The following is a 14,051-nucleotide window of genomic DNA, read 5'->3' as shown; positions in this document are numbered from 1 at the left end:
TCTCTCTTCCTTGCCCCAAATGACTTGACAAAGGGTAATCCATTTATTGCTCTCTTAAAACTTGAACTGTCATTAATTATTATTGTTTTTTTATCTAGTTCAACTACCTATAAATATACTCCATATTTCTAAATCAATAGAATATGAAGAATCTTATTTAGAGCTTGTGCTTAGTACATATTATGAAGAATGTTCTCTTTAATTCTTAGCTTAATAGATTTAGGAATTTATCATCGGGCTAATCATCGTTTGTAGCATTCTTATCCTAGGTTGTGACAGTATCCAATTCATCATTTCCATTCCTTACCTTCTATAAATCCATATTCAATATTTTTCCTTTATGTTAATTTAATTACCATCCTATAGTCATAAACATCCAAATAGATAAACTTTTCATTAGAACATTGAACAACAACATCCAAAGTAGATTCGCATCGGTAACAAATATCTCAGTTAATAAAAAACACAAAATTACATGAAGCCAATTGAAAATTGAATGTAAAAAGGGCATGATTCCAAATTTGGAACACAAGAAGGGACTAGGCTGAAACACTAACCAAATCTTGTGTACAAACAAAAGTAATAAAATTTTTATCGTGTCTTCCATCATAGTAAAGCTTTAACTTGCACATATACATGCATGCATGCTGTTTCTTCTTTATGCACTATCATCATGCCACCAAAAGCAGTAAATTAAACTCTTTTTCTTCTTCAACTTCTTTTGGGTATCTTCAACTTTTATTTTGTTCACGGTCAAATGTATAAAATATATATAAAACCTGTGATGTGATCAACATCTATTGCACCATGATGAACAATGGTTATGGTAGATGAATTGAAGGTTATGTTTTTCTTCTAGCAATGGATTGATGAGGTTTCCCATCAAACAATTCCTCAATGTAAGTTTCAATATCATCAGCTTGATACTTCACATACTTCTCAGTTTGTCTTCCTGGATCCAAGTATTGTGCAAATCTTCCAAGGAATGACCTATAAGCTGGTATCACCACTGCAGATATTGAAACCCTAAGCTCTGATTGAAGTTGTTCATCCTTAACAACCCATGTGCTTTGTGTCCTATGTATCTCATCAAACAAAGCATTGAAGCTTTTGAACCTTTCCTTCAGCACTGGCTTCTGCACCTTTCCATTCACATTCAACTTTTCATGTGTTAGACAAGCAACAACTCTATTCCATGTTTCCCTTTGATAGATCTTGTGGTATGTTCTCAGTTCTGAGGATCTCTTCCTGCACCATGAATCACCCATCAATTGAGCCATCTCTGAAGAGCCCTTTATCTTTTGTAGAATGTACCTTCCATTATTCATCATAAAGAAGTTGCTTAATGCAATGTCCTTGTATAGCTTTGCCTTTCCTTCAAGGCTTGTGTCTAGAAGTTCCATCACCCTCATTACTTGTGCTGCAAATGGCGACACATTCTTGTTGTTACCACCATCACCACCACCACCGCCACCAACACCAGCAGCAACGATGTTTTCATCGTTTTCATGATGTGGTCTGCTTGTGGAATCGGCACGCTCGATTTTTGAGTGCTCCTTAAAAACCTGCTCCAAAGTTTCTTTATAATCTCCTGCTATGTTGAGATAATTCATGATGTAGCGTGTGAGAGGGTGAACTGCTCCACCAGGGACAGGAGTTTTAGCAGTTTCTGACTTGATTGAGTTTTCGAGGTCACAGAAGATAGAGATTGCTGCCTCGCCAAGTCTAGACTTGGCGAGCGTCATCTCTGTCTTCAACTCCTCAACACACTCCTCAGGAAACAACTCATCTAGCTTCGGGATAACATCCCGAAGCGTCTCATACATATCAAGAAACTTGAAGAGCTTCTCACCCGCGCGCTTCGTCATAGCCGCGCCCTCCGCAAAATTGAGAAGCTGAATCACCACGCCGCGGGAGAGATTGCTGAAGAGCCCCGCTGCAACATTCGGTTGATCCACAAAAACAGCCTCCGCCAGCTTCTTCTCGCCGGAAAAGTAAACCGCAGCGCATTGCTTGAACGTGTTGATCCACGCCGGAACAATATCCCTGGCCAAAATCTCCCACTGCACCCTCTGCATCTCATCTATGCTGATTTTCTCGAACCCTAATTTCTGCAAACTCTCCTCAAAAGCGTTCCTCCGTGAAATCATATACACCTGAAAGCATTCAGATTGATAACCGCCACATATCATAACTCCGGCGACCTTGTTAAGGTTAACAATGGCGTCATCGGTGTAACCAGGGAAACCTAAATCCGATTCTTCAACCTTTTCATGATCAGGTTCTTGTGATTCAGATGCAACTTGCTTCCCTTTGTGATCAACCTCATTCTGATTCTCGTTTGGATTGTTTCTGAATTCTTCCAATAAGAAACGAAAATCTTCCTCCAAATACGACATTGCACGTTGTTGAATTAATCCAATTCGATTAACCAACAAATCCTTCGTTTCTTTTACACCATCAGCGTCAGAATCTGGAATAGTAATACTATTTTCCATTTGATTACTCAGAAATTTCATAAGCTTCGAAATTCGATTCACTGATTCTATAAACAAACCATCTTCTTCTACTATCTCTCCCCATTTAGGTTTACCTTCAATATCATACTTAGTTAACTTCTCCTCCACAAGATCTAAGAACCTATCAACAAAACCAGTGATCGATTCTTTCTCTTTCTCCTTCTGATCAAAACTCACAAGAAATTCATCAATGTCTTCTGAAACTTTCTCAATACTCGGTGGAGGAGACTCAGATTCCGGTAGAATTTCTACACCACCATCAACATCCTCAGTAACACGTTCCTCCGTTTCAGCGGTTTCACCGATCGGTTTGGGATCAGTTTCTACGGCGTTCACCATCGGAGAACGTGGCGTTTCGCCGGCGTTTTTATCGGTGAGGTTCTTTTCTTCTTCCATTGTGGTTGTTATGACGGTTATGTTTTCTGTTTGCAGAAAGAAAAAACCGTTTTTTTCAATGATAAAAAGCAAAGACTTAGGACAATTATTGGTTTATTATTTTTTGAATATTTTGAATTTAATGTAGCGTTGACGTTATTTAATTTTGTTCCACGTCGTGTTTGTGTGCTTCCAACTAACTGAGATTCATTGACTGTGATTGGTTTTTGGCTTTTTATAATTTCCTTCTTTTTCGGTGGCTGTGCGTAATGCGCGCCACTCGTTTACACGACTGGATCAGGATAATGGTAATCGCGGTGCAGGTTGGATTCGTGCGGGTTTCGGATGAATCCAAACCCAACAAATATGAGAACAACATGCGATCATGTGGCAAACAAAACAAACAGACCTGTATAATTTTTTAGGATAAAGATCACTTATCTACGTGTTATTACTAGTATAGTGGTGTAATGGTCTAATTTTGTTTTACTAATTAAATCACATATTGATAAAATTAATTATACATATATAATATATTAATATTAATGTTCAAAAATCAATAAAAAATAAATAATTTTTTTTTATTTTCATTAAAAATTAATTTTAAATAAAAATTGGCGGTATGACCGATACAGTTTAATTGAAAACTAGCCGATATGATTTATTTTTACCAATTTTGATCGATATGATTGTATGACCCTACAATTATTGAGCGGTACCAGTATTGGGACCGGTTGAACCGGTTGACACAAACCAATTTTTACAATACTGTTTGTCTTAAAAAAAACTAAAAATGATCTAGTACATGAAAAATTGCAAGATATTATATATTGTCTCTTATTTTTTATTTCACTGCTGAAACATTGTAATATTCATGTTATCATACTTGAGATTACATTGATGCAAAGTGTGACAGTGAGATTCAAAACACAAAACAGAACACATTGTTTTGCATAAATCGGACATGCAATTAATTGGTAAGATATTATATTTTAGAAAATTATTATATTGTACTCGAGTGGTGAGAACATGAATTACTCTTGCTAGACTTGACCATCAAATTTCTTATTGTAGTATTCATTAATGCTTGCGGGTTGTCCTGCTTAACCGTTTGAAATGTCCGCGAGCGAAAATGGCATGTTTGGTGGACATCTTAGAGCAGATGGACACATTATTCCTGCCATGCCCAACCAAAATGTGGGGGAAAGCCCCATGTGCTTGGCCCAAATTGCCAATGATATTGAAAACTATTACATCAAATTTTCAAATCCAAAATGAAAAGCTTTCATCCCAAAAGAATGCGTTTATTTCAATCGACTTCTACCTTCACTTATGGGTATAATGGCTGGTTGGAAACCTATTTAAATGCACTTAAACTACTTAATTTGTTCAGAACTTTTACATAATTTTTACAGAAACTTTCACATCATCTTTAATACACTTTATTCTTGTAACTTTGGGTTTTAACTAAGTTGCATTCAATTGTTTTTCTCTAAGTTTTCATACTCTAAAACACTCGAGCAATGTGTACTACTTATAATGAAATATCATAAGGATTTTAAGTTTAGAATTGTGATATTATCTAAGCAATCTTTGTCCTAGTTATATTCTTCAATTCATGTAAAGTGCTATAAAATTTTCACCATATAGTGTGGTGGAAAGAGGAAGAGTGAAACTTAGAAGATGTGTTCTTCTTAGTGGTGAGATTGTGGTGAGTGTGTATTGTACTGAGAATCTCGGCGTGAGATTTGTAATTACAACTCCTCAAATTAGTAAAGTCTATTGTATGACAAGGGGACTGGATGTAACCTTCAATGGACAAGAATGTGAACCAATATAAAAATCTGGTGTATCTCTACTCTTTTCTCCACTCTTTACTTTTACAGTTTCTGTACTTAGTTTATTTTCTACTCCAATATATGTCCACCAACTTTACTCATAAGATTAAGATATATGACCCACATAACATGCCTCTATGTCTAGTCGTTCATGCATGCAAACTTAAGTTAAATGCAACACCTACATTGTATTACCTATCAATGTTTTGGTCTAACTAACATTTCGATAATATACCTTTATGTCTAGTAGTCTAGATTAACAAAATTAAGTTATTTGAACTGTTAAGCATACCTATATGTCTAGTAGTTTATGTCATCTAGTTTAAGAGTTTTAAAAATTAAAGATCAGTTCTATGTCTAGATATTAATAAAGGAAAATGCATGAGAAGACAAGTAATACAAATCTATTTGTCTAGAAAATGTATTCAATGGTTGAGTTATGCAAGTTCGAAATTATACAAGTAAGAGACCAAACATTTTACTCAATAACCATGTAATAAGATGATAAAACTTCAAGCAATTATTAAACAAGTACAAGAACTTAGAGATAATTAAAACTTAATGACTTAACAGATTGTCGCGCCCGATTTTCGGCTGCACGACTAATTCAGAGTCGCTATTACATTTTATAGTTAAAAATGTAGAAAAATATTTTAAGTCCAATTACCTTGGTCTTTTGGATTTTTTATACCCAGGTTCGAGAGTCGGTTACAAGGTAGAGAAGATATTAACATCGTAGACTATACTTGCCCGCCTTAGACGGTACCCTTCACTAAAATATATGACTTTAATATTATTTATTATTAAATTATCTGGTTAATTAATTAATTATTAAAATGAACAAATTTATTTTATTTTATTATTGTGTCTCACAAGATTGACATTGGTCCTACGTATTTCTATTAAGGGAATCAAGGCTTATGTAGTTCTTTAGTAAAAAAACATTTGTTGGTTGACAAATTTTATTAATGAAAATATTTATTATTGTGTATTTATGAAAAAAAACATTTTGATTAATTATTAGTTTGCATTGATGATCATGTTAATAAAAATATGGTTAACTTATGGTAATATTTATTTGATTTGAAAAAGATCTTATTAAGTAATTGCCAGGTAATAGATATATCATTGACTTTCTATTATAAAAAATAAAATTTACCATATGACAATGTTATTATTATTTTTTTGAATAATATTATTATACAAATTATTAGTAAAATTATTTCGTCAATGGTGGCAATAAAAGTTGTTACAATTATCATATACACATTGTAGAAAGATGAATGTACTTACTTGTTGAAGCTTGCAAAGGAGCAGGGATACAGTGCGAACGAAAGATAAATGACTTACTAGGCTTGATAACGTGTCGGAACTAAATTGGCCGACACTGCAAAGTGTGGTGAATAAGACCACGTGGTAGATCTGCACGCATTGGGTGAGGAAAGATGCACTTAGATGTGGATAATCTTACGTTCATGTGAGAGTAGTAAACTGGAGCGACATGATGTACTACAATCGTATGATGTTTTGAGATTTGATTGGCTATGAGTGGCTAGTCAACGCATATGCAGACTAGTATGGAGGGCTCTTTTTTGAGGGATTTTTGTGTGTAATTCTTGGTTGCAATTTTTACATGGAATTCTTGTCTTTTTAGTGCTTTTTTGTTTGGAATCCCCCCTATTCTTTGGTGAATAAGACACTCTATTTATAGATTATGACTTATCGCATGTGTTTAATGAGGAGAATATCTCTCATTAATTGATTAGAGGAAGTTAAGGGAAATAAATCATATTTGTAACATAATCAAATTGATTCAAAATTTGCTTGATTTGATTTGATTTGATTTGCATATTCTTAGATTGCAACCTTAATTTACTTGATTCCAAATCTCTAAAAATTTAATTTTCTAATCAAATTGATTTGTGCAACACAATTAGATTGATATAAACATTCTAATTTGATTTGATTTGCATATTTCCTAATTGCGATCTTTAACTTATTTGATTAATTTGCAACCTTGATTTATTTGATTCCAAATCTCTAAAAATTTAATTTTCTAATCAAATTGATTTGTGCAACACAATTAGATTGATATAAACATTCTAATTTGATTTGATTTGCATATATCCATATCGCAATCTTGATTTGATTTTTGAATCCTTAAAGATTTAGTTATTATTATCAAGGTGATTCATGCAACTAATCAAATGAATATGATGTGATTCAAATTACATATTTTCAAACCTTAAATTTATATGATAATACAATCAACTCTTTAATTTACTCATCTTTTATTTTTCTTTATTTATTATTATTATTTTTAGAATAACTCTAAAAATATCATTTTTTTTTTGAGAATTCAATTACTTTAAACTTGAATTTTGGTTAACCTAATCACTTAGATTTAGGAACCTTAACAAAATGGTTTAGTCTTATTATTTTAAATTTTAATTTTGGTTAACCTAATCATTTAGATTTAGGAACCTTAACATAACATGTTTAGTTTTATTATTTTTAGAAAAGTATTTTTGGAATTCTATTATTTTTTATTTAAAAAAGTTTTGGGGTTTTTCTGGGCCGAATAAAAATGGGTGTTCATATAGATGAATCAATATGTATAGACCAAACTTGTATTACATTCAATCCCAACAAGAGAGTAGTTAGCTACTCATGTTCACACAATGTAAGAAATATATGTATAATACAAAACTCATGGGGTGGTAAAACTGCTCACAAATGAGAATAGATTAATTCATATTCTGCTTACACTTAATTTCTATGATCTAAGTGAGCTAAACTCTCTAAAACTTAGGAAAATAAGTATTATAGTTCGAACGTATCAAGTGCTTTCGTTTTGGCTTGAGTTGGAAGTCTTTAAATTATGTCTGCATGTTTGCTTCGGTGCTCAACATACTGCCTGTGCATTGAGTGTAGCCTCCAGCTAGCTAGGTGTGACCTTTCAATGCATCAACATGCGTTGGGCACAACACCCAATGCACATAGTGAAACTACGTGTGTTGAGCGTATGAATTATAGAGGCTAAACTTCTTAAATCTTTTAATTTAGGCACTCAACGCAGAAGTTGCATTGAGCGTAGTTCTTCTACTGTTGGGCACAACTCTGGTGCTAAGCGTGAAGCTTAGATGTTGTCTGATCCGCTCAGTGTGATCCTTGCGCTGAGCTTTTTTCGATTGGTTACCTATGTCAAAGAGCAATACAATGTAGTGGTATAAATATTGTTGCTCAAACTATACATATATCAAGTGCCTAAGATATAAACCCTAAATATGTGAATATGTCACATTGTGGGGTCATTGAACGTATATAGGAATTAGATTACACATCATTTCAGGTGTAGGTTTTTTGTCATGTGGGTTGATAACAATAATGGATTTCAGATTGATGAGTTAGGATTTATGTAGGTGGAGTTTAATAGGTCATGATATAAGTATGAGCCTTTTATTCTAGCATTGCATGCTCAGCAAGTATTTTATATTGATGACCCAACTCATGAAATTGTGCATTGTTCTTTTGACTAAAAAAATAATCGTCAATAATATTGATGATGAAGACAACAATGACATTAATGCTGAAGACGATTCGTTCTTTGGAACATCATAATCACATGACAGTCGTCCTACTTGAAATGATTATTTATATAGAAAAGTTGATCATAATGAGTGGATTTGGGTGAATCCATATTTTATTTTATGCAAGTCTCAATCGATCAAAGAAAAGGAAAAAAAATCTTAAGCATGTGTTGTTGGATGACTATATAACTTTATCTTAATTTTTATTATTCTTAAAGAAACCTGGAAAGTCATGATCAATTTTTGTCCATCGGAAGAATCTCCAAGATGTCAAAACTTGTCACCTTTAATCTTTTCATCATCATAACATGTCAAATTTTTTGTGTCATTTGCATGATTGAACATACGGTTAAATCTTGTTTTGATGGAAAAACACAATACAACTTTTGTTGGAGTTGAATCTTCCTTCTTATCTCATGATCCATTACATTTATGATAAAACTTTAATGAATCAAACTCATTCAAAAATAAAATGTAATCATTTTTACATGCATGATCCTCTTGTAGTCCATGCTAATAGATCACAAATTTGTTTAGAGTCATAGGTTTGAGAAGGGATCACATTATCCTCAGACAACACATCCTTCATATAACTACCCCTTTTTGTGGGTGCAATAGGAATAATGCAAATAAATGCAATGAAATCACCATCGATGTTTGTTAGACGGAAAACATGAAAACCAAATTTAAAGAACAAGGATTAACCTGCTCAGAGAGAAAAATTAAGTTCTGGAGTCGGTTACAAATGAGGAATGCGTTAGGCGCCTCATATCACCCATTATAAAGGTAGTATCTAGGTCAATATGGATATTCATTCAAATCATTAATTTTATCCTTACATTATTAACTTAAAAAGAAAGACCAAAAATAATTTTTTATTTTTTTCTACCTCACAGGGAAGTGTTTGCTCCTACTTTTCTTTAACTGCAATAGAGAAATTAAGATTACATAGTTCTTATAGAACTTAGTTGATTAGTAGATATATTTTTATATTTATAAAGTTAACAAGATAAGATAGTGAGACAAGACAAGAGACATATAGTAAACTACCTCATATTGCTTTGGACAACATAAAGTAGCATGACAAAACATTCAGCCTAACGCGATAAGACACAAGACCTATAGTGAGTATACCTCGCCTTACTTTGGACAACATAAAGTAGCATGACAAGACATTCGATCTATAGTGAGCTAGTTTACATTGCATTAACCAAATTCTAAAAGAATTACATTGGTAAAGTAAAATGAAGTCTTATTTCAAATAAAGAGGACCTATAGTGGTAAGTTAAAAAAATGAACTCACTCAAAGACATATACCTAAAATAATTAAAAAATTATCTAGAGACATTTTTTTTACCAACTTGAGGCATAGAATATATAACAAAGCATTACATTGGAAATGACCTATGAACATCTATTATAGAGAAGGAAAAAAAGCAACTAACATGCAGACAACTAATTTCTTAGTGCATTTCTAAAGCAATTTTTTGATGGCATGTAATGGTTTTGTTTATAGGAAATGATGTCCAAATAGCAATGCCCATAAAAGAACAAGAATGAAACCTTATGGAATGATGATGGGTTAAGCAACCTTTATAAATACTACACCAGCATTAGACAGCCCTAACTTCTCATCCTAGTTAAACTATATTTCATCTTATACACATTTGTATCCAGTGATTAAATTATGAGCCAATTCTTGTCTAATACGTGCAAACCCAGGTTAATGTCTTGAAGTGCAAAGTATGGCCCAGCAGAGAAAAATAAAATAAAAGTGTAAATAGCAAAATCAAAGGTGAATACCTTTATCAACTTGAATAAATTAGAAGGAGGATATGAAGCTTGAGATTAGGAGGAGTTCCCTTTTGAACTTTTCTTTTACTGTTGCAGTTCTCCCCTTCTTTACAATGATGATACCATTAAGTAGCCACACATTAGGGTTTCAAACCCTAATTTACATGGGACAAATGGGTTCTTTCTTTTTTATATTTTGGAATATCCTTATTGTGTTAAAAATATCCAAATATATTTTGTTTACTAAGAAAAAAAGATAGAATTTTAAATAGATAGGTCAAAATTGGGTGTTTACATTTCAAAAGTATAAGTAATTATGTAAAGCTCATAATTGTCAATCTATTAATAGATTTCAACTTATACAGTCTTGACAATGCTGTCAATCTTGTGAGTTTAGCACAACTATCATATAACTATTTCTCAGCATCACTTGTCAATTGCTCAAACATATAAGGACAATCTTGAAGATCCTCTTCGGCTACATTTACCATTTCTTTGAAATGACCGCCCTCATATGCATCACGTCTTGTCCAACATCTGTAACTTTAATCGATTTCATGACCCATTAAATGAACTTTTAACTCGGTTGAATTAACTCACCTTGTATAACAACATTTTAAACAAGGGCATGCAATTCTACTAGGATTTTCGGCATGCTCAATGACAAGATTAATAAAGGATTTCACTCCCCTGTCATTTCCTTCATCAATCAATTGATGTTTATCCACTTTTGATCAACAAATTTTTTTTCCTAATCCATAAGAGCAAGAACAATAATAGTTAACTTCTAAACATATTAGGAATGTATGAGCATAAATCATAACCTAGCTTATCTATAGTGACCTAAAGAAAAGGAAAAACAATGGGGTGCTACAAAAAGGAAAAAACTAATAACTCTTTTTTTGTATCTTGAATGAATGAATATCGTGAGTGTTGTGGGAAGATGAGTTGAATGAATGAATGAGTGTTGTGACAAGGTGAGTCATATGGGAAGATGAGTTGAATGAATGTCATGAAAGGTTTTTGGGAAGATGAGGGTTGTGTAAGTTTTGGTGTAGGAAGTTTTTCTAAGTAGTAGGAAGGTTTTCTGAGGTTTAGCGTATGAATGAACAAGTAGTAAGTAAGATTTTGTTTTTAGATCTGTATCAAATATTCAATGGCACACAGTAAAGTAAGTGTTATTGTTTCTTACACATTCAATAACACCTAGTGAAGCGAGTGCTATTGTTTCTTATACATTCAACACCACTAGTGAAGTGAGTGTTATTGAATATGCAAGAAACAACAACACTCACTTAACTATGTGTTGTTGAATCTTTGAGTCGTACATTCAATACTACATATGAAGCAAGAATTTTTTAACGTATACCCGCTAATCACATTTAACAGTAATTGCTTCACTCAGTGTTGTTATTTACTTTTCCCTATCATTTAACTACATTATGCGTATCGACTCTATTGAATGTGTTGTTAAATATGAATTCTGGCATGCTGCCATTTTCTTTAAAAGTTAATTTTTGTAGATAATTGAATATAAGAACAAACAACTGAGCCTTATTCTTGTTGGATCCGACCGCAAATAATGGGCCTCTGACTACTAGGAAGTTCAATTTTTATCAGGGCATAGGAAGAGTGAAGAGTCACAAGTGAGACACTATGTCTTGAACTAAAACCTTAAGACACTAGTTTCTTGAGTCGTTTCTACTTATAAACTCTTAATTATTCATATTTCATATCCAATGTGAGACTTCATAATTGAATATACCTAACAATATTCCAATCAAGTGGGCTACCACACACCTACTAGTTTGCTCCTCCTTAAGTCCACCATTTCTCAGCCAAACCATTAGCTCTGATACCACTTGTTGGACTCGACTGAGACCATTGAGCCACCAACCACTATGGAGTTACATTGTTGTGATGGCATGAGAAGAGTGGAGAGTCACAAGTATGACATCATGTCTTTAACCAAAACCTAAAGACAATGATTTCATGAGTCTTTTCCACTTATAATTAAACTCTTACACCTCTCCCTCATGTCCAATTGGAACTTCACACTTAAATATATCCAATAATTCCCAGTCAGTTACATGGATTAAATAATATCATATGTTATATCATAAATCATTTTATTTTCATTATTTATTCCTAAAACTACTTCATAATGCAGCCATAAAAAGGTTAAGAAAAATAATAGTTGCTATGTTTAGGGATGGCAACGGGCACGGGCGAGCACGAGTAGTAGCTACTCGCTACCCGTTTTGAAATTTGGGGTTATTACTAGTAGCCGCCCATACCAGTATGGATACCTGTTTGCAGGTATTTTGCGGGTATTTATGAGTACTCATGAGTATAGTGGGTACCCACGGGTTTCTGCATTATCAACAAATTTGTAATTCCTACTCAACCATATAGGGTGTTGAGTCTGTTGGGTGTACCACCAAATTCAATAATATAAATTCAACAATTCTTTTCTAACATTGAAGCATACATATTTCATGTAGAAGGAAATAAATTGAAGGAATGAATCAACAAAGAACATAATGTAAGTGAGAGAGAACTTAAAATACAAGAATTAAAGAGAGAGAAATGTATATAATACTGCTTGAAAATGTTCTGAAATAGTAGCAACTTAATCTCTTCAATCCTTTGCCTAAGAGAAAGAAACGTGTTGCTGCCTCTCCTCGCCAGCTCACCGATGTTGCCTCTGTTCAAACTGGTTGCAAGGTTTTAGGTTTTAGACTTTTAGGGAATGAGAACGTGAAATTAGGTTTTAGGGAAGGGGGTAAATGGGTTAGGGAATATGGTTTTGTGTTTTTAAGGAAGTGTAAAAGTGAAAGGATTTTTTCAAGAGTAATATGATAATTACACAAATATGGTACCCGCAGGCATGGATACCACAATACCCGTGTCCGCCCATATATATTAAAGGTATTTTAAAAAATCCGTTTGTAAAATCTGCGGGTACCTATTTGTGATTCGTACCCGTGCGGATTTTACCTGCAGGGTACAGGCTTTTTTGCCATCCCTAGCTATGTTATATAAAGGGGAAGCATCATAGACCGTCCACCTTTAACGTCATATAAAGTATGTCGATATAACTTTTAGAGATATCAGTTAATTATATTATTAAGAATTCAATTAAAGTTAATGTTTGCTTCTTTCCACGATTAACATTTTATTTTAACTCTTTTTACTGTCGAAAACCTAGTATCTAATTAGTATAGTTGTGATGTTAATTTTGAGGTCGGATGATAATTAAGTATATTATATTCTCCCTCTTAAGATCATGACTCTTGGATTTAAGTTCATGACATATATATTACAATGATTTCTACTAAGTGCTAAATGTTATTTTGTATAAGAATTAACCCTAACATATTTTTTAGATTAAATGTTTAATGATTAAATACATTATAGTTTTCTTATCCCAATTATCTCATTTAGGCCTTAAACATAGCATGTAAAAGAGGGCAATTTTCAGCACTAAATCAAACCAATGGTTTCCTTCCATTCCTCTTTAAAAAGTGTTTTTTACTTGTTTTTTATTCTATCTTTTCACTTCCATTTCTTCTTTCCCTTCTATCCTATCATATTTTTTGTTGAGTTGATAAAAACTTAAGAACAAAACATAAGAAAGTTCATAACCAAATACTAACACATGAAACAAAGAAGCAAACTCATACATTGCAATGCATGCCCATCTAAAACAAATCTAATCCCATGGAACCATTGTTGCATCCTCCATTTCCATTATCTACCATCTAATGTCTTCCTTCTTTATACCATTGTAACCCTCATATTATTGTTAACTTTCCATTCCATTAACCCATCGTTACACCACAATTATAAAACAACAACGTTTAAAATTGTCCTTATTCATTCTCTGTCTAAATCTTCCTTCGTTCTTAACCTCTCCTTCATTTTCCGCTATC

General features: G+C 33.1%; 1 protein-coding gene across 1 annotated transcript; it reads right to left on the bottom strand.

Annotated features, from left to right (window-relative positions):
• Positions 1–424: 424 nt before the first annotated feature.
• LOC109337197 (exocyst complex component EXO70B1-like) lies at positions 425–2,958 on the bottom strand. The gene has a single exon (XM_019574119.1). The coding sequence runs from the start codon at positions 2,913–2,915 to the stop codon at positions 843–845; it is 2,073 nt and encodes a 690-aa protein (XP_019429664.1). The 5' UTR covers positions 2,916–2,958; the 3' UTR covers positions 425–842.
• Between the last annotated feature and the right edge of the window lie 11,093 nt (positions 2,959–14,051).

Source organism: Lupinus angustifolius, unplaced genomic scaffold (genome assembly GCF_001865875.1).
Source record: "Lupinus angustifolius cultivar Tanjil unplaced genomic scaffold, LupAngTanjil_v1.0 Scaffold_2_268, whole genome shotgun sequence".
Taxonomy (NCBI): domain Eukaryota; kingdom Viridiplantae; phylum Streptophyta; class Magnoliopsida; order Fabales; family Fabaceae; genus Lupinus; species Lupinus angustifolius.
The sequence above is the reverse complement of the archived record's forward strand: the minus strand, read 5'-3'. Positions and strand labels throughout refer to the sequence as shown.

Bases quoted from the DNA above. Each gene is read 5' to 3' on its own strand.
- LOC109337197 (XM_019574119.1), bottom strand. From the start codon at position 2,915: ATGGAAGAAGAAAAGAACCTCACCGATAAAAACGCCGGCGAAACGCCA.